Source organism: Pan troglodytes, chromosome 5 (genome assembly GCF_028858775.2).
Source record: "Pan troglodytes isolate AG18354 chromosome 5, NHGRI_mPanTro3-v2.0_pri, whole genome shotgun sequence".
In the NCBI taxonomy this organism is placed as follows: Eukaryota; Metazoa; Chordata; class Mammalia; order Primates; family Hominidae; genus Pan; species Pan troglodytes.
In genome coordinates, this window is record NC_072403.2 from 40,445,976 (window position 1) to 40,464,880 (window position 18,905).

Sequence of the window (18,905 nt, forward strand, 5' to 3'; positions counted from 1 at the left end):
CGCCTGTAATCCCAGCACTTTGGGAGGCCGAGGCGGGTGGATCACGAGGTCAGGAGATCGAGACCACGGTGAAATCCCATCTCTACTAAAAAATACAAAAAAATTAGCCGGGCGCGGTGGCAGGCACCTGTAGTCCCAGCTACTTAGGAGGCTGAGGCAGGAGAATGGCGTGAACCCGGGTGGCAGAGCTTGCAGTGAGCCAAGATCGCGCCACTGCACTCCAGCCTGGGCGACAGAGAGAGACTCCATCTCGGAAAAAAAAGAGAAAAAAAAAAAAAAAAGACACTTTGGGAGGCCGAGGCGGGCGGATCACGAGGTCAGGAGATCGAGACCATCCTAGCTAACACGGTGAAACCCCGTCTCTACTAAAAATAGAAAAAATTAGCCGGGCGTGGTGGCGGGTGCCTGTAGTCCCAGCTACTCGGGAGGCTGAGGCAGGAGAATGGCGTGAACCCAGGAGGCGGAGCTTGCAGTGAGCTGAGATCGGGCCACTGCACTCCAGCCTGGGCAAAAGAGCAAGACTCCGTCTCAAAAAAAAAAAAAAAAAAAAAAAAAAAAGAAGAGAGAGGAAGGAGGATGAGGAAGAGAAAGGTGAGAGGGTGGCCGAGGTCCCAAGACCTCCCAGCTCTCCCAGTTCCCTGCCCAGACTGGCTTCCCTCCCCATTCCCAGAAAGGAGGAGCCCGCTCTGAACTGCTGCCCCTCACACCTGTCCCCAGGAATGAGGCATCTTTCAAGGGGAACGTGCTACTGTGGTCTCCGGCAGGGTGTGGCTTCCTGGGAGGGGCTGTTTGTTCCCGGGTAGGCCAGGTTTGGGGATGGCTTTATGGTGCCATCTGGAAGATGAGGCCTGGGCGGGCCTAGCTGGCATAGGGCCAGGACAGGGAAGGGGGCACCAGGCACAGTGGGGAGCTGCCCCCCCACCCCCGAGCTGTTGCTTGGCCCCCAGAGGAGGGCGGGGGCTTCAGTGAGCCTGAGTCCAGCATAGTGTGACCCTGTGAAGCAGGAAGTAGCTCCATTTCATGGGTAAGAACACTGAGGCCCAGCAGATCAGCAAACTGCCCAAGTTCATACCTGGCCAGCAGGTATGAACTCAGGCCAGGTATAAGTGACATTAGAGCCTATGTCCTACCCACCTCTCAGCACTGCCATACATGGGTGCTGGGGGCAAAGGGCAGGTCTGGGGCAGAGGACCTAGCCCAGACACCCTGAAACCTGGAGCAGGGTCTCAACCTCCTTGGCACTCGGTTTCCTGTACTGTAAATGGGGGATAATATACTACTCCTTCTGGACAGATGAGAGAAAAGTGGAGACTGTATTTGTGCACACTCTCAGAAGGATAGACAGTAGTCCCAGGGATGGATGTGAGGGTGTGAGAGAGGGCTGCTGGTTTTTATCATGGGGATGTGTATGATACCCCCACAGCACTCACTGCTGCCACAGGACAAAGTCCTCAACCGACATCGATGACCCTTGGCTGCAGGATCCAACCCCAACCCCCACAGCCACTGCCCCTTTCCCGAGGCAGGGACAGGGGGTTAAGCAAGTTACCTCCCGTCTCTGAGTCTCAGTCTTCTCAAGGGTCAGGTGGCGATGAACGTTCTCTATAGACTGTCCGTGTGAAGCTCCAGGGAGCTCCTGCCTGAGAACACGCATGGCCTGTGCAGGTGAGGCATTAATACGTAATAACAGCATCAACACCTTCAACACTGAGTTCATTCCATCTTCTTAAGGGCCTCAGAGGTACTGTGTCCAGAGACAAGGTCGGGAGCTGCAGGACTTGCAGAAGGAGAGAATTCAGGGAGTCGGCCAGTGTCCTTCCTTCCTCAGCACCCTGGGCATCTTTCTCCACCAAGAAGGATGCTCAGGGCATAGCGGCTGTGCCCTGGTGGTGAAAGGGCTGCTTGTCCCACATAATCAGTTTGGGTTTAGGGCTGGTTTCCCTCCAAGCCCAGACAGCTGCCAGGAGGACCTGTCCCGGGCACGGAATGTTGGGGTGTGGGGCGCCCTGCCTGCCTTCCCCATTAGATCTTGGAGTTTACCACTCATCTGCACACCCAGGGCCCAGCCCACTAGGGAAAACTGTGAAGGGGGCCATAGTCCTGGACCCTTGGCATTTGCTGGGTCTCTGGACCCAGCAGCTCCTCTGAGCAATCCCGGTACTAGGGCAGGACTCCCCCACACCCTGGGATCTCTCCTCCCTTCTCCAGGCTTGGGCTGGGCCCCAGGCTGAGGGCCTCAGTCCCTGACATCTGAGTGTTCCATCTGAGCTGTGATCTGAGGGGTCCTCCCCTGCCCCTTGAGGGCCTACAGCCCTGGGTTTCCTGGCCCCTTTCCTGAGGGCTACCTTCAGTACACATTTCCCAAGTGCTGACTGCACACCTGGTGCTCCCTAGCCACCTGCTTTATCTCTCCCATGCTAAGCTGTTCATCTTCTTGGCACCAAGAGCCTGAAATGATCTTTAGGTTTGGTCTGTGCAATGCCTGTCTCTCCCCCATCAGAATGTCAGCACCTTGGGGGCAGGGACTGGGCCTGGCTCGTTCACTGTTGTCTCCAGCTGTGGGCAGCAGTGCCCCTCAAATCAGCTTCCTAGAGAATCCATACCTGCTTCCGGTCCCTGCTGAGTAGGGAGAGTGGGGGCGGTGGCAAGGCCCCACCCCTCCACCCCCCTCTGGGGGATACCATAGGTTGGTGTTCTGAGTTCTCCAATCTCCTCCTTTCACCTGAGCAACCCTGGGGAGTTTCTGTTACTGGCAACCCCAGCAGGTTAGATAATGAGCTATGGGCTCCTTACCTAGCTGGGGTGGGGTGAGGGTAGAGGGCCCCAGAGGTGGAGAAAACAGCATGAGTTTTATTTTTGCTTGTTTTTTTGAGACCGAGTCTTGCTCTGTCGCCCAGGCTGGAGTGCAATGGCGCGATCTCAGCTCATTGCAACCTCCGCCTCCTGGGTTCAAGCTATTCTACCTCATCCTCCCGAGTAGCTGGGATTACAGGCGTGCACCACCATGCCCGGCTAATTTTGTATTTTTAGTAGAGACAGAGTTTCTCCATGTTGGTCAGGCTGGATGTGAACTTCCAACCTCAGGTGATCCACCCACCTCAGCCTCCCAAAGTGCTGGGATTACAGGCATGAGCCACTGTGCCCGGCCAGCATGCACTGTTTTTTGTTTTTTGTTTTTCCCACCAGAAACACGTGCACTTTATTGAATGCCATTGTAGAAAAGTGCGTGAAGATAAAGGGCTGATACAGGACTGGGCTCCGGGGGCGGGGCGAGGTGGAGTATGTGGGATTCAGGTCATGGGCAGAGCTCCTGGCCTGGATGATGCCTCCTGATCTATCGATAGGCTTGGAAGATCAACACCCGGATGATGATGAGCAGAATGGTCATGAGGATGTCCACAATCAGGGCTCAGATGTTCAGGCACTTGGCGGTGGAGGCATAGGCCTGGGCCCCAGTCAGGTCACCAACCATCTTCCTGTCCCTAGACTTCATGGAGTAAGCAAATGCTATGAAGCCCAGGCAGCAGGGGTTCACGAAGAGGGTGTTGAACAGGGATCAGACGACACGGTCGGGCACGGAGGTCTCGCTGCGGCTGTGGATCACGGTGGATGTCGGGGAGCAGGATTGTGGGGTGCCCTCAGCACAGCCACCTCGTGCTCCTCCTTGAGCATCTCATAGTTGGGGGGGATGGCCGCTGTTGACAGGAGAGGAGAAGGTTTGGACAGTGTGGTTCATGGTGTCCAGCGAAGACCAGCAGTGGTCAGGTTACTCGGATGGTTCTCAGTGGGCCCTCCCTTTCCCCAGTAGTTTCATTTTCTCAACAGTTTCCTCTTCCTGGCATTTGTCCAGCATGCAGTTTTTAAGATTAGAGATGGAAGAGTACAGGGCATGTGTAGGGAAGAGAGTGCTAGTTGCCTCCCCAGTATCTGTTTTCTTCTATTTTAAAAAATTATTTATTTTTTTAGAAATGGGGTCTTGCTCCATTACCCAGGCTGGAGTGCAGTGGCACCATCATGGCTCACTGCAGCCTCTAACTCCTGGGCTCCAGTGAGCCTCCCGCCTCAGCCTCCTGAGTAGCTGGTACTACAGGCATGTGTCATCCCATCCAGCTAATTTTTAAATTTTTATTAGGGATGAGGTCTTGCTATGTTGCCCAGGCTGGTCTCAAACTCCTGGATTCCAGTGATCCTTCCTCCTCAGCCTCCCAAATGCTAGGATAACAGGTGTCAGCCACCACACCCGGCCTCCTTTTATGGATATAATAATGACAGCATTTCTTGCAGATGGAAGGAACAAGTAGCCAAGTTCTGGCCCATGGGATATACATGAAAGTCATCAGGTGGGGATTCTAAGACAGTTCCTTATAAAGGGGCTGATTCAGTCTTTCTTCTGTGTCTGGAATGGGGATGTGATGTCTGGAGCTGCAGTAGCTGTCTTAAGGATGGAAGCCAGCCCTGTACATACCCTCAGACTTTACATCTAATGAGGGAAAAATAAATCCCTATCTTGTCTAAGACACTATTGCTCAGGACCATGCTACTTGCAGCTGAATGCAATTCCCAAGTGACTCAAGAGGGTCTGTCTGGCCGGGCGTGGTGGCTCACGCCTGTAATCCCAGCACTTTGGGAGGCCAAGGCGGGCGGATCACAAGGTCAGGAGATCGAGACCATCCTGGCTAACATGGTGAAATCCTGTCTCTACTAAAAATACAGAAAGTTAGCTGGGCGTGTTGGTGGGTGCCTGTAGTCCCAGCTACTCAGGAGGCTGAGGCAGGAGAATGGTGTGAACCCAGGAGGCGGAGCTTGCAGTGAGCCGAGATAGCGCCACTGCACTCAAGCCTGGGCGACAGAGCGAGACTCTGTCTCAAAAAAAAAAAAAAAAGAGGGTCTGTCAGTATCTCCTTCTTTGCCCTCTCCTTTGCTAAGATGGTCTTAGGTGACTATTTCTCCTTAAGGGAGGCTTCTGAGAAGCAAAGTGAACAAAGGGAAGGGAAGTGGCTGAGATATGGAGCCAACCCTTATGAGGAGGTCAGGAGTACTTAGGAGAGAGGTCCTCCAGAGATGACCCAGGCCTCCCACTTGAGTGTACAGGAAGGGTGGAGGGACCCCAGACTCAGCTGTCATCCACTATTCCCCTCAAAAATAAATTTGCAGATGAACATGTAACATACGAGGCACAGTCAGATCTCCAGTAATGTTACTTATCCTCCCAAGTACACATAGCCAATATGTGAAAATGCTTGGCGGGGTGTGGTGGCTCAAACCTGTAATCCCAGCACTTTGGCAGGCCAAGGCAGGTGGATCGCCTGAGGTCAGGAGTACAAGACCAGCCTGGCCAACATGGCAAAACGCGGTCTCTACTAAAAATACAAAAAATTAGCTGGATGTGGTGGCGCATGCCTGTAATCCCAGCTACTTGGGAGACTGAGGCAGGAGAATCACTTGAACCCAGGAGGCGGAGGTTGCAGTGAGCCGCGATCACGCCACTGCACTCCAGCCTGGGTGACAGAGCAAGACTCCAGCTCAAAAAAAAAAAAAAAGAAAGAAAAGAAAAAAGAAAATGCTCAAAGGTCCATAAACCATGCCAGAGTTTCCCCTATTGCCACCCTTGGGTTAGAGCCCTGGACTGATGCTGTGGCAGCCCTGGGGTGAGGGTGACCAGGCCAGAGGCATCGCTGTGGAACTGTCAGGCCCTGTGACCAGACCACAGAGGTGGTCTGTGGCTCCCCACCTCTGGGGAGGGATGGCCACAGAGGCTCCCCCGCTGGTAAGGACAGGCCTGCGAGGACAGAGAGGGCTCAGGTGGACAGGGCAGCTCTTTATCTAAACCTCATATCATGTGGGTGAAGAGACGGCCCAGAGAGGGTGAGTGGCTCCTTCAAAGTCACACAGCACTAAAGGCAGGACAGGTGCCAGAATCTGTATAAAATCCATAGTTGGCATCTGAATACAATGGACACCTGCTTTTTTGCTTTGTTTTGGCTGTTCTTCTTGCCTGAAATGCTCTTCTCCCAGATATCCACGATGATCGCTACCCTCAGCTGCTTCACACACCACCTCAAACATCACCTTCTCAGTGAGGACCTCCCTGACCTCTCATTTAAAGTTGCACTCCCAGCCAGATGTGGTGGCTCACTCCTGTAATCTCAGCACTTTGGGAAGCCGAGGTGGGAGGATTGCTTGAGGCTAAGAGTTCAAGAGCAATCTGACCAACACAGTGAGACCCCAACTCTGTTTTTATTTTTTAAATTTTATTATTTTTTGAGATGGAGTCTCACTCTAATGCCCAGGCTGGAGCACAGTGGTATGATCTCACCTCACTGCAACCTCCGCCTCCCGGGTTCAAGCGATTCTCCTGCCTCAGACTCCCGAGTAGCTGGAATTACAGGCGCGTGCCATCACTCTCAGCTAATTTTTGTATTTTTAGTAGGGATGGGGTTTCACCATGTTGGCCAGGCTGGTCTCGAACTCTTGACCTCAAATGATCTGCCCACCTCGGCCTCCCAAAGTCCTGGGATTACAGGCATGAGCCACCACGACCAGCCCCTGACTCTATTTTTTAAAAAGGTAAAATAAACGATTAAAGTTGCACTCCCAACTCCCCTTTTCTTATCTTCTCTTGTTTCTCCCTATCATCTTTCATCACCTGATTTGCCATATGTTTTACTGAACATCAGTTCCATGCTGCAGGGATTTTTGTTTTTGTCTGTTTCACTGCTGTATCCCCAGCACCTAGGGCACTGCTGGGCACAAGGAAGGTTAAGTCCGCAATATATATTTATTAACAGAACAAATAAATGAGTATCAACCTTCGCCAATAGTGTTACCACAGGTGAAGGGCACAATGAAAATGCTTGAGTGGCTTCTTCTAGTGCAGAAGTGTCCTTGAACGTATAACCCATCCCCGTGGACACACTGTGCTCTGTGTGCCCGTCGTGTCCTGTACCCGCTGCCCCAGGACAGGAGCTGCAACCCCTGAGCTCACAGACCTTGCTGATCCTTTATGAACCAATACGCACCCTCAGAAGGGCACGGTTGACAAAATATGTGCTGCTGTTAGGTGTCTATTCATTGTCAAATACTCAAAAGTAGCTATGAATTCTAAAAGAAAATCTGCTTAGAGAGGAACTAGCAAGACATCTTTGCTCAGGAGTGAGGCCTATAAGGAAAAATCGAATATCCTGCTCTAAAAACTAGAAACAAGCCTTGTGTGAAAATGCTTTGTGATGTGCTGTTTCATATCACAGAATGGAACCTGTGTTTTGATTCCAAGGTTCGCAACACTCTACAAAGCTTAAATTTTCTCTGCTGCTTTCTTTGTAGAAAAAACAAAGGCTGCTTTTCCAAGCCTTTGTGATCATGGCCCTCTATTACTGTGAGGCGTGCACACGTATGTTACTGGATATTTATGTTATGTAGTGGTCTGAAGTCAGAGAGCTTCAGTCTGGCCACTTAGTGGGTGACTACGGGGCTGAGCATCAGTTTTGCTAACCTAATAAATGAGAATAACCATGGCACTTATCTTATCAGAATAACAGCTCCTCTTGTGTGAGCTGTTGACCAGGAGGGCACACTCAGGAGCTGCTGGGGCTCTGGGCATGCTCTAGATCTTGACCTGGGCAATGGTTATGCAGGGCGTGCATAGGAGAGAAGTCATCAAGCTGAGCCTGTAAGTTCTGTGTTCTTTACTGTATGTAAATTATACCTCAATAACAAGGAAAAATTAATTCTTACTTCTGGAGGTTGTGAAGATGGAATAGAAAGAACGTAAACTATGCCTTACGGAAAAAGTTTTAAAATGACTATACAGTGTGAATGTGTCCGTGTATGAATGTGTGAGCTTCTGTGTGGTTGGTGTGAGATTATGTGACCCTGTGGGTGTGATGTGTCTGCGTATGAACTAAGGTAATGGTAATGAGTGTGCACCTGGGTGTCAGTATGTGGATGCACATGTATTGCATGTGCCTATGTCCCCATGTGAGGAGTGCACAGAACTGCACAGGTATGCTGGATTACATGCTTGTGAATGGCTGTGTGCATGTGCAGGTATGTGGAGGCTTCTGTGCTCTGAAACCACACGTTCTACACAAGACAGAGCCTGAATCTCAAGCCAGTGGTTCTGGGACCCAGCTGTGCTCCTCACATGAAGTAAAGTAGGGGCTGGCTAGCAGCAGGGTGTGCTCCCCGCCTCCCCCTCACCCAGAAGGAAGCAGGAGACTGAAGGCCTGGATAAAGTTTCCCAGCTCCCTCTCCCTTCCCACAGCTGCAACTTCTCAAAGATGCAAATTACCCTCTGCTCCATGCAAACCAGTCCTGAGAGCCAAGGTTGCTTCCCCTCAGGCCCAACCACTACCACTATGATTGGACCCCACTGGACCCTAGCTGCCCAGCCTAGGGATGGGAGCCAGCTGGAGTCAGTTCCTGTTTCCCAACCAGTCACTGATGTTTTTCCCCCTGGGGTGCCTTGGCTCTCCCTGCTGGCTCAGGTGTTGTGGAGAAAGCCTGGGCTAGGAGTGGTCCACACAGACTGTGGGACTCTGGGGAAGGTAATGCTGTCTCACCTTTGGGGATGCTCTGAATAGCGACTGTACTATCCCAAAACACTGGAGCAAGGCCTGGCTCTCCCAGACCCTCCTGCCTGGCATATTTGCTGTGGGGCTCACTCACAGGACCCTTAGCCTACCTGGATTCCCTATTGGTGCTCACTTTTCCCATCTCCTAGGTCCTGTCTCCCCATCAGGGACATGTGTCTTCATCAGCCCTGGATGACGTACATCACGGGGCCCAGCAGGGGTTCAGCACACATAGAGATTCCCTCCCAACCCACCCTGACAACTCCCCCAAACCCACCACCTCTCTGCAGGCACCCCCGACCCCAAGCCTTCATCTCCATGGCCATGGGCCCATGGTTAGAGTGTGCTCAACTATCAGGAAGCTGAAATGTGTGGGAGAGAGGTGGGAGAAAGCAGGAGGAAAAGTGAAGAAGGCTGGGCGTATTGGCACACTGTCTGTAATCCCAGTGCTTTGGGAGGCCGAGGCGGGAGGATCACCTCAAGCAAGGAATTCAATACTAGCCTGGTCAACATAGTGAGATCCCATCTCCACAAAAAATTTTTAAAAATTAGCTGGGCGTAGTGGAGTGTGCCCGTGGTCCCAGTTACTTTGGAGACTGATGTGGGAGGATTGCTTGAGTCAGGCGAGGCTGCAGTGAGCCGTTTGAGCTGTTTCATGCCACTGTACTCCAGCCTGGGGTGACAGAGAAAGACCCTGTCTCAAAAACAAAAACAAAAACGGAAGGAAACAGCATGAAATCAAGAGCTGGAGGTGTCTGGAAGGTCTGGGTGCTATTCGACACCAGCAAATATCATGTTGGTGGTGCCCACCTGTGGCCCTGGCCTCCATTCCTGGCCCTGGTACTTACACAGGTCCTTGTGGACACCTGGATGCAGATGTGTTGGCTCCTGTACTCCACTCTCAGAAGTGGTAAACCACAGTGGTCAAAGCAGTTCTCAGGCATAGGTTTTTGGGCTTTTTTTTTTTTTTTGAGACGGAGTCTCGCTCTGTCGCCCAGGCTAGAGTGCAGTGGCGCAATCTTGGCTCACTGCAACCTCTGCCTCCCGGGTTCACGCCATTCTCCTGCCTCAGCCTCCCGAGTAGGTGGGACTACAGGCCCCCGCCACCATGCCCAGCTAATTTTTTGTTTTTTAGTAGAGACAGGGTTTCACTGTGTTAGCCAGGATGGTCTCGATCTCCTGACCTCGTGATCTGCCTGCCTCAGCCTCCCAAAGTGTTGGGATTACAGGTGTGAGCCACCACACCCGGTTGGGCTAACATTTTTATCCACAGGTGCATCTGTGACCCCCCCACCCCTCTCCAGGAGCCCCTGACACTATCTGGGGTCTGAGCTGAGCCATTTGAGCTGGGGTGGGCAGTGTCCACCTCCAGAAATCAGGCCAGTACTGCAGAAGGCAGGCCCCCAGTCTCTTCTTCATTCAGCAAGCGTGTATTGACAGCCCACTGCCTGCCGTTGCTGAGTGCAGCCTCCTCTCCTTAAGAGTAAATCAGATCTCCTCGACCCTCTCCCAGGATGCTCCTTTCCTGCATCCCTGTATCCCAACTCCCACCCCAAACCAAGAAATATTCATAAAGCAAGGGTCTGCCTCAGAGAAGAGCTGTGGTCCGGAGAGAGACCCCTGAACAGGCTACAGATTTTTTTGATTCTGCCTCCCAAACGCCCAATGTCCCAGTCCCCTCTCTTTGGGGGCCCAGGCCTTGACATCTCTGGCAGGTCATAATATAACAATGGTCACCCCATACTGGATACTTATCATGTACCAGGTATATGATGATAAACATTTATATGATGGTTTTAATTCTTATGATACTTCTGGGGTAGAAACTATCCTCATTTTACAGATTAGGACATTGAGGTTCTGAAGCCTACATAAACTGACCACAGTCACATGGCTGGTAAGCAGCACAGCCTAGATTCAAACTGCAGCTCACCCACCTGGGTGGAGGGCAGAGGCAACACTTGTCCTTGAGGAGTGGGAATTTGGGAAACCCTTGCAGGGGAGGCCAGGCCAGGGCAGTGTTCATCCTTTTCAGGTGAGGTCTGGGCCCCATGGTGCCCTCTGCTGGCCATAAACACACCCCCACACCAGCTGAGGCGGCCATGTTCCTAGCACCCCAAGGACCACTCATGCTCCCACAACGTGGCTCGGGGCAGCCATAGCCTGAGACAAGGATTTCCTCACAGCTCGGCTGAAATTCCTCCTTGGCCCTTGCTGTGTCCCACTGCCCCATGACTGAGGTGGGAATAGGGTGCAGAGGGGGATGCCTTGGCTGCTCAGAGGCACTGAACCGTGGCACCCCAGCCCATCAGGGATCCAGGGTGTCTCGATTGTTGACCAGGGCTGGGGCTTGGTGCAGGTGAACATGGCCCCTGCAGGGCTTCTTTCCTTAGGCCCCAAGGCAGACACAGTCCCCCTCTTTTCTCATGCTTCTCCCTCACAGCCCAGCAGGAGGAATTTCTAGGATTTGGCTCCAGAGCCCCAGACTGGATCTTGGGAGGAAGGACCACAGGAATTAAACTAGGCCCTACTGGGGCTCTGGCTCCACTCCTCCATGCACTTGCAGCCTCGTTCCTGGGTGGTGTCACCCCTGGCCTGGACACCATCCATTCCCTCATGTACTCCATAACCGTCTGCTGTGACCAGCAGGGAGTGTGTGGGGGCAAAAGAGTCTAAGGAAAAGGACAGAAGAGAGGTCAACTGCAGCCAACAGAGCTCTGAGTCTGAGGAGGGGTCTTCTTGGTCAGAGATCCTTGCAGAAGGAGTTGGGGCAAAAAGTAGGCTTTGAGGGAGCAACAGATAAGGTCCAACGTTTCACTCCTTTGATAACCTCAACCAGTGCTGAGGCTTTAAATTCCATCTCCGAGGACTCCCCCACCCCGCCCCTGAGCTGCAGCCTTGTATATCCACGCTGCCAGCCCAGCCCAGCCCCTTCCTTGGATGCCTGCTGAGCATCTCACACTGAACAAGTCCAAAAAGAATTCCTGATTTCTCCCCTCAAGTCTGCTCCCCATGTGGTCCTGCCTCTTAGCTAATAGTAACTTGTCAATCTAGTAAGTAGATCTTAGTTGCTTGGGCCCAAATCTCAGGGGTTGTTTCTCTCTCTCTGCTCATCCTCTACATCTAACCCATCAGCAAATACTGTTGGCTCCACTTTCAGAATGTTATGAGGATCCAACCACTTCTCACATCCTTCGCTGTCACTCCCCAGGAACCACCTTACTAGTTTATCTGCATCTACCCTTTCCTCTACAGTTTATCCTCAACATGGCAGCTAGGGGGATTCCAGATGTGCTCCTCCCTCTGCTCACAAACCTGCAATGGCTCCCATCTCACCCAGGGTGAAAGCCAAGGCCACTTCAGTCACCTCAAAGCCCCATACAAGCTGACCTCTTCAGCGCTCTGACCTCATCTCCTGCCCCATCCAGGACCTCTGCACCCGCTGCGCTCTGCCTGGAGGTTCGTTCCCACTCGAGGTATTCACAAGGCTTAGTCTCGGCGTGTTAGTTAAGGCTTCCCCGACTGTCCCGTATCAAATAGTTATCCTCTCTTCCTCATCAGAACTCCTATCCTTTTTCTCCATAGTACCTGTCACGTCCTGACACACTATATTTGTGTTCCTTGTCTGTCTACTACAACTAGAACACAGCTCCATGACGGCAGGGGTTTTTCTTTTTTGGTTACTGCTATATCCCAAGCACCTGGAATAGTGCCTAGCACATAAATGATGTTCAATAAGTGAATGAATTAACTAAGTGCCAAGAGGCAAGGGTGGCAATGCTCTCCCAGGCCGGGCTGGGGCAGTAACTGGGAAGCCCCTATTCCCTGAGGCACTGATCTCCTTTCAGCCTCTCCAGTACACTGCCCTCTCCCATCTTCCTGCAGGCTGTTTCCTCCAGCCCTGTCCCATCCTCCCATTCTTCAGGTCTCAGCTTCAGTGTCATTTCCTCAGAGAGGTCTCCCAGACAGCCTTGGACTAAGTTCAGGTCTCCTACTCCATGCTCCCCAAAGCAGCTTTACTGCCACTTGTAAGGAGTCCAGACACTTAGAGGTGTTAGTTGCTCACAAACTGAGCACCAGGCTTATCTGCTCTTGATTGCCTCATCTGGACGGCTGTGGATTAAATGAGGTGATTCATATAAATAAATTGTTGAATAGGAATTGGCCAATAATGGTCAGGCAATATTGCCACAATTACAGTGGATACTCAGACATTTGTTGTTTGTGACAGAAGGGCAGCACACCAGAAATCATGGTTAAGCCAAAAAATCACAGCCTGAATCAACCCTGGGAAATGCTGGGGAACCACTGCCCACATTTTAAACAATACTGTTCCCGGTGACTTTGGCTCCTTCAAGTCCTAGTGGGCCTGGCCAACACACCCCTGGCTAACATCCCACAGCCTGGGTGGATTCTGGGGGGTGGGGTGGGGGTTGGACCTCCCGTGTGTTTGGAGGACCAGCAGCATCCATGGGAGCTTGCTAGAAATGCAGCATCTTGCTCCCTTCCCTAAGACCTGTTAAATCAGAATCCACATTTTCACACATTCAAGATTGGAAAGCATTTCCCCAGATCACAGTGTCTCAGAACTAAGGGCTAAAAAGGATATATATATGTATGTATTTTTTAAGTTTCAGGTTCTGGTTTCTATACTAATACATCTTCAGTCAGTCATGCTCACTGGCCAGAATCCATTCTCTGAACACCCTTGACCACCAAACTCACATATATTCTCTCCTATCTCTAAGCAGTCTTGCCTGTTCCTTCCCCATTTCCAAAATCTGGGGCTGCCATGAGTGCCCTCAGTGCCTGTTCTCTTGGCAATCAGACAGGGCTGGGCACCAGGTGATGTTGGGGAAATGGCTGGGTCACAGCAAGCAGGTGGCCTTCTCAGGAACCTGCGTGAGAAGGGCCTGAGGGAGAGGCCTTCTCAGGAACAGGGTGGGAAGCACCCAGACACAACCTGAGCTGAGGCACAGAGGAGACTTGAGAGTGCCTGTTTGCTCTGCCAGAAGGGTTGGGCCCGGACCACTGCAATTGCTTCCCTGCCATCTCCCAAACTCAGCTGAGAGCCCCCTCCCTGTCACCCAGCCCCCGTGGGAATGGCTCAGGCCAGGAGCTACCATCAAACTAGCTCCTTTCTCCCAGGGCCTGGTGACTCCTTGACAGGTTACAGCCCCAAAGACAAACAGATTCTGCCAAGCAAATAACTGTTCAGCAGTGGGGGTGTTGGGGAAGGCCTAGGAGTGGGTCTGAAGCTGCCAGAAGAAGACCCAGGTGAAGTGGGGGGTGGGCTCCCCTGCAGAGAACAAACAGCTGTGGGCACCTGGAAAGAAGCAAGATGCAGGTACACTGTCACGGGTGAGGGCACTCACCCCAGGGGTCTGTGGGCCAGTCTCCCAGGCTCTTTCACTCTGGGCTCTGTATCAGGCTGCTCCCTGAGAAAGAAGAGTCTTGCATGCAGGCCCCTGGGGCAGGGAACCAAACAATGCTTGCTGGCTGATCAGCTAACTTGGCTGATTTTCTTTGTGCTGGAGATACAGGTCATTTGGAGGCAGTTTCCTTACCTTCCTGGTCACTGGGCACCAGAAAGGGCAGGAGACCCCATTATAAACCCAGGACTAATTTCCCAAACATATAATGAACCTCAGGGTCTCAGTTTTCCCATTTGCAAAAGGGAAAGGCCCAGAGACCAAACAGTACACATCACAGAGCCATTATGGGGCCACACAAGTTTACAGGAGGCTTGAGGGTGCAATAAAACTCACCAACACATATGAAAACAGCTTTTTTTGGTGTGTGTGTTAATTTAATCATACAAATATTCATTTATACAATAAGGAAAAACCTCCTCATCTTTATCTCCTCCTAGGCACCATGAGGCCCCACCACAAACATCCAGCTGGCTTTCTACACACACCACTGTCCAGGTGGGAAGGGCAGCCACTGCTGCTCCTGCATTCACCCAAGGAAACAAAGGAAAGGTGCGGCGAGGCGGGGTGGGGTGAGTAATCAGCTTGCACTTCTGAGCCCTGGCAACCCTACCATCCTCTCCTGCTGGGCTCAGATTGAATTTGGGGAGGTATTTATTCTCATGCCCATTTCCCACCATGGCCACCCTCAGGCCACACCAGCTGTTTGGTGAGGTTCTCTCCAGGCTGGAAGTAACTTTGATGGGCTTAAGGTTACAGCCAGTCCTTATGGGGGAGAGAAGGCTGACTGCTTCTTGTAGAAAAATGCCCCAAATTCAACTGTCCTCATGGCAAAAAGAAAAAAGGCATGCACACGTGCACATCCATCCACACACACACACCTCACTCCATGCACACTGACAGATTCTTCCCAAGTCTGAACCCCTCTGTCTCCCCAACTGGGTTCAGACCCTATCACCTAACCATGGTGTCTGCCTCACCTCCTGGGTGCCAGACGCAGGTGGTCCTGCCCAGAGGTGGCCTGCCACTTGGTGAAGATTCTAAGAGGAGCAGGGACTACTGGGGCTGAGAGGTAGCCACTACCACCCCACTAGGCAGGGGAGCAGAGAGGGGCCCTAGGCATTGCTCTGAACCCATACCAGTGAGGGGAGAGAGAATGAATGATACTGATACCCTCCCTGGGCTGGGGAAGCCATGGACCCCTCTGCCTGCACTCCATGACTTGCACTTACTCTGGCCCTCTGCAAGGAGCTCACCTCGCCTCCAAGGATGTGCACAGAAATGGTTTGTTCTTGGGAAGGGAGACAAGGTGCTTGGGACATTTAACTTGCCAAGTGTGGTTGCCTAGAAGCAAGAGGAAGAGCAAGACGACTCTGGCAGGCCCAGACCCACTGACGGTGGCCCATGAAGCCCCTGCTGGGAAACTGGGAAGGGGCACCCAGTGTTGGGCAGAAGAGGAAGTGAGGAAAGCAGGGGTTGTGAAGCCTCCCACAATCCTGCCAGGGACAGCGGAGATGTGCTGCTTCAAGGCTACTAAGCAGTAAGAACAGCTGGGCATGCATGGGCTCCAGGGAGGCAGTGTCTCAGGAGACTGGTACCACCAGCAGCAGTCTGGGCCTAATGAGGCCCTCAGACAAAAAGCCATCCTGAGGCCTGTGGCGTGGGTACCTGGCAGAGACTTCCCTCTGCTCTGCTAGGGAGTGGAGCACTCCCATGTGCACAGAAAATAGGTGCTCCAGAGTAAGCTCTAGTGAAGTCCCAGACCCAGCTCCACCATGCTTCTCAGCAGGCTGGCTCCAGCCACCCCCAGGGCTTCTCCAGTGGAATAAAGTTTATGCCCCCTTTTATTTTTGGGGGGGTGGGGAGGTGAAGAGGGAATTTCACACGAGCTTTTCTCCCACAATCAAGCTCTAAAAAAACAACAGTCTCAGAAGAGGATGAGGAGGAACAAACAACACACATTTTTTGGAACTCAGACACCCAGACAGAAACAGGCAGGCAGACCCTCACCCACACCCAGGCTATATGACTCCTTGCAGCCACTCATTACCTGGTCTCCCTGCCTGTTTCACACCCTCACCCACCACCCAGCTGGATGGGGGTGTGGTAACAGGCAGGTGACCCTGCAACAGCACCCTGGATCCATATCCCTGGCTCTCAAACCAACTAAGACTTGAGGGAAGGAGGGGGGTAAGAGGGACTTTGCATATTCTTGTATCTTTGGCAGACAGCTGTTCTAGCCTGGTTCAAGCTTCCCATGGAGATATCCACATCTCAACCTGCTCAGAATCTACAGGATGCCAGGGCAGGCCACCTGCCTGAGTGAGCAGCCAGTCAATCAGCCTCTTGCTTCAGCTGGGCTGCCACTTGCCCACCTCCCAGCCAATAATCTAGCATCCTGGCAGGGAGGCGGGGCTGTGGAGGTCCTCTCATTTCCATCTAAATGTGGTCTCCAAGATCAAGTAGTCAGTGGCTGGCCCTTCCCCATGACAAATTCCCCCTTTGGGGCTGTATTTTCATACCTCTACAGATCAGCCGCCACTAACAGGCTGTGAAAATATCAGAGGACAACTGAAGAGAAACAGGGAAAGGTGTTGTGTGACAACAGAGAAGCATGGGCCACCTTCAAGCTTGCCTACTGCACACCTGCTGGTGAGTTGCACCGACACCCGTGTGTGCACACGTGGTGCATACATATAACCAGCACAGAGGCACTGTTCCCAGAGCAAATGGGAAGCCACTGCATGAAGAATCCAAAAGAGCAGTAAGCATGATGGCATTTCTCTCTGCCAAGAGAAACATGGAAGAAAAGCAATTTTAATTGTTACAAGGGTGTGCAGAGGGACACCTCTCAGGCTTAGAAAATCCCACGTCACCCGAGATCTATCCTCAAGGCTTCCTCTGCTGGCCACACAGGGAAGTTTGGTCTTCAGAGAGGTTCTGATGCTAACAAGCCACAGGGTTGACGAATACAAATGTCAAAGGTGTAAATCAACAGAAGATTAAAGAGAAAAGAGGAGGAAAAGGGTGATAACTCATTGGCTGATGCCATTAAAAACAAATGGGGTTAGAGACTTCTGGAGTCATGTGGCAGGGCAGATGTACTCCTGTAGCACTGATCCGCAGAGTCCTCAAACATGCCACGCCAACTTTTCACCTGAATCTCTTCCAGAACAAGCACTATTCTATAAAGAATATGTTATCCCTTATTTAAAAAAATAAAAGTGGGGAAAGAGGGAAAAAAATTAACATGTGCTCAAAACTACAACCTTTCTGTAGGCAAAATAATTTTTGTTTAAAAAGATGGCTTTTTTCCCCCCATTTTAAACTTTTTCCCCCTTCCCGAGTGACCTAATGACTTGTTAGACTGATGCCTATAACAAAACCCAAAGTGGCTGCATGGATTTCTTCTTGGTAGCCTCAACACCATTCCTGTGATTCAGCATTCACACATGCATACTGAGTTTACTCAAAACTAGTCTGTTCTGCTTCTTCCTCTTCTTCCGGGATGAGAGGGGGTCAGAGCCAGGGGTCTGTGCGATGTGGTCTGCAATCCAGAGGAACTCCTTGCCCTAACCCCCCAAAGTCAGGCCTTCTGTCTTTTGTTAATTTTTCTTCTTGCTGACACCCGTTTAAGACTGGCCGAAGGGGTAAGGCCCATGGAGCCCCTGGAAGAGAGTGAAGATAGTCAGTGATGGTACACATAGCAGTGCAACTTGACAACCAAACCAAGTGCAAGATCTATGGTTCCCAGTGAGTCACAAGGAAGCCCCAATCCACAGACAAGGCCTGAGGGTCTTTGCCATACAAAACCTCGGCAGGCCAAAGATCAGTACATTTCAAGTTGCTAAGTTTCTCACTGAATCACATCATCCAAAGAGAGGGGAGGGTAGAGATAACTCCCCCATCTTTCAGATGGTAGATCAGTCAATGCCAACCTTCCTCCACCCAGGTCACAAAGCTTTCCTATTTCCTTCTTGACAAAAATGTCTCAACCACTCTGCTAAAGATCCTTATATGCCATTCTATGCACCTTAACTTCAGATGTAAGGCTACTGCTAGCTAACAACACATATATCAGCAAAAACACAGAAATAGCAACTATTTACTTAGCACCTAGGTCCCAGGCACAGTACTAGGGGCTTATCCTACATTGCCTTTAATTCTCACCTCTTCCCTAAAAGCCAGGTGAGTATTATAACACCTATTTCACTGACACCCATTTTACTGCAGAGAATAAGACTTGTTCAAGGTCACGTGGTTAGGCCAAGTGTGGTGGCTCACGCCTGTAATCCCAGGACCGCATAAGGCCAAGGAAGGAGGATCACTTGACCCCAGGAGCTCGAGACTAGCCTGGACAACATAGTCAGAACCCACCCCTATAAAAATTTTTTTAAAAAATTAGCCAGGCATGGTGGCACACGTCTATGATCCCAGCTACTTGGGAGGCTGAGGTGGGACGATCACTTGAACCTGGAAGGTCGAAGCTGCAATAAGTCGTGATTACGCCACTGCACCACTCCAGGCTGGGCAACAGAGCGAAATCCTGTCTCAATTTTTTTTTTTTTTGGAGATGGAGTTTCCCCCTGTCGCCCAGGCTGCAGTGCAGTGGCACAATCTCAGTTCACTGCAAGCTCCGCCTACCAGGTTCACGCCATTCTCCTGCCTCAGCCTCCCAAGTAGCTGGCACTACAGGCGCCCGCCAACACGCCCGGCTAATTTTAGTAGAGACGGGGTTTCATCATGTTAGCCAGGATGGTCTCGATCTCCTGACCTCGTGATCCGCCCGTCTCGGCTTCCCAAAGTGCTGGGATTACAGGTGTGAGCCACCGCGCCTGGCCAATCCTGTCTCAAGCTTTTTAAAAAAATCACGTGGTAAGAGGCAGAGCCAAGATTCAAA

The 18,905-nt window shown here is 51.7% G+C and overlaps 1 protein-coding gene and 1 pseudogene across 3 annotated transcripts in view; both read right to left on the reverse strand.

The window, feature by feature from the left end:
- Positions 1 to 3,214: 3,214 nt before the first annotated feature.
- Positions 3,215 to 3,836, reverse strand: LOC134810194 (interferon-induced transmembrane protein 3-like; annotated as a pseudogene).
- Positions 3,837 to 14,360: 10,524 nt separating this feature from the next.
- The window catches only part of ILRUN (inflammation and lipid regulator with UBA-like and NBR1-like domains), a 111,122-nt gene continuing 106,577 nt past the window's right edge, over positions 14,361 to 18,905 (reverse strand). For all 3 annotated transcript variants that reach the window (XM_016955277.4, XM_016955279.4, XM_054685712.2), the window contains one exon: positions 14,361 to 17,673. In XM_016955277.4, coding sequence (XP_016810766.1) covers positions 17,638 to 17,673 — 36 coding nt within the window. In that variant the 3' untranslated portion in view covers positions 14,361 to 17,637. The remainder of the gene's footprint in view (positions 17,674 to 18,905) is intronic.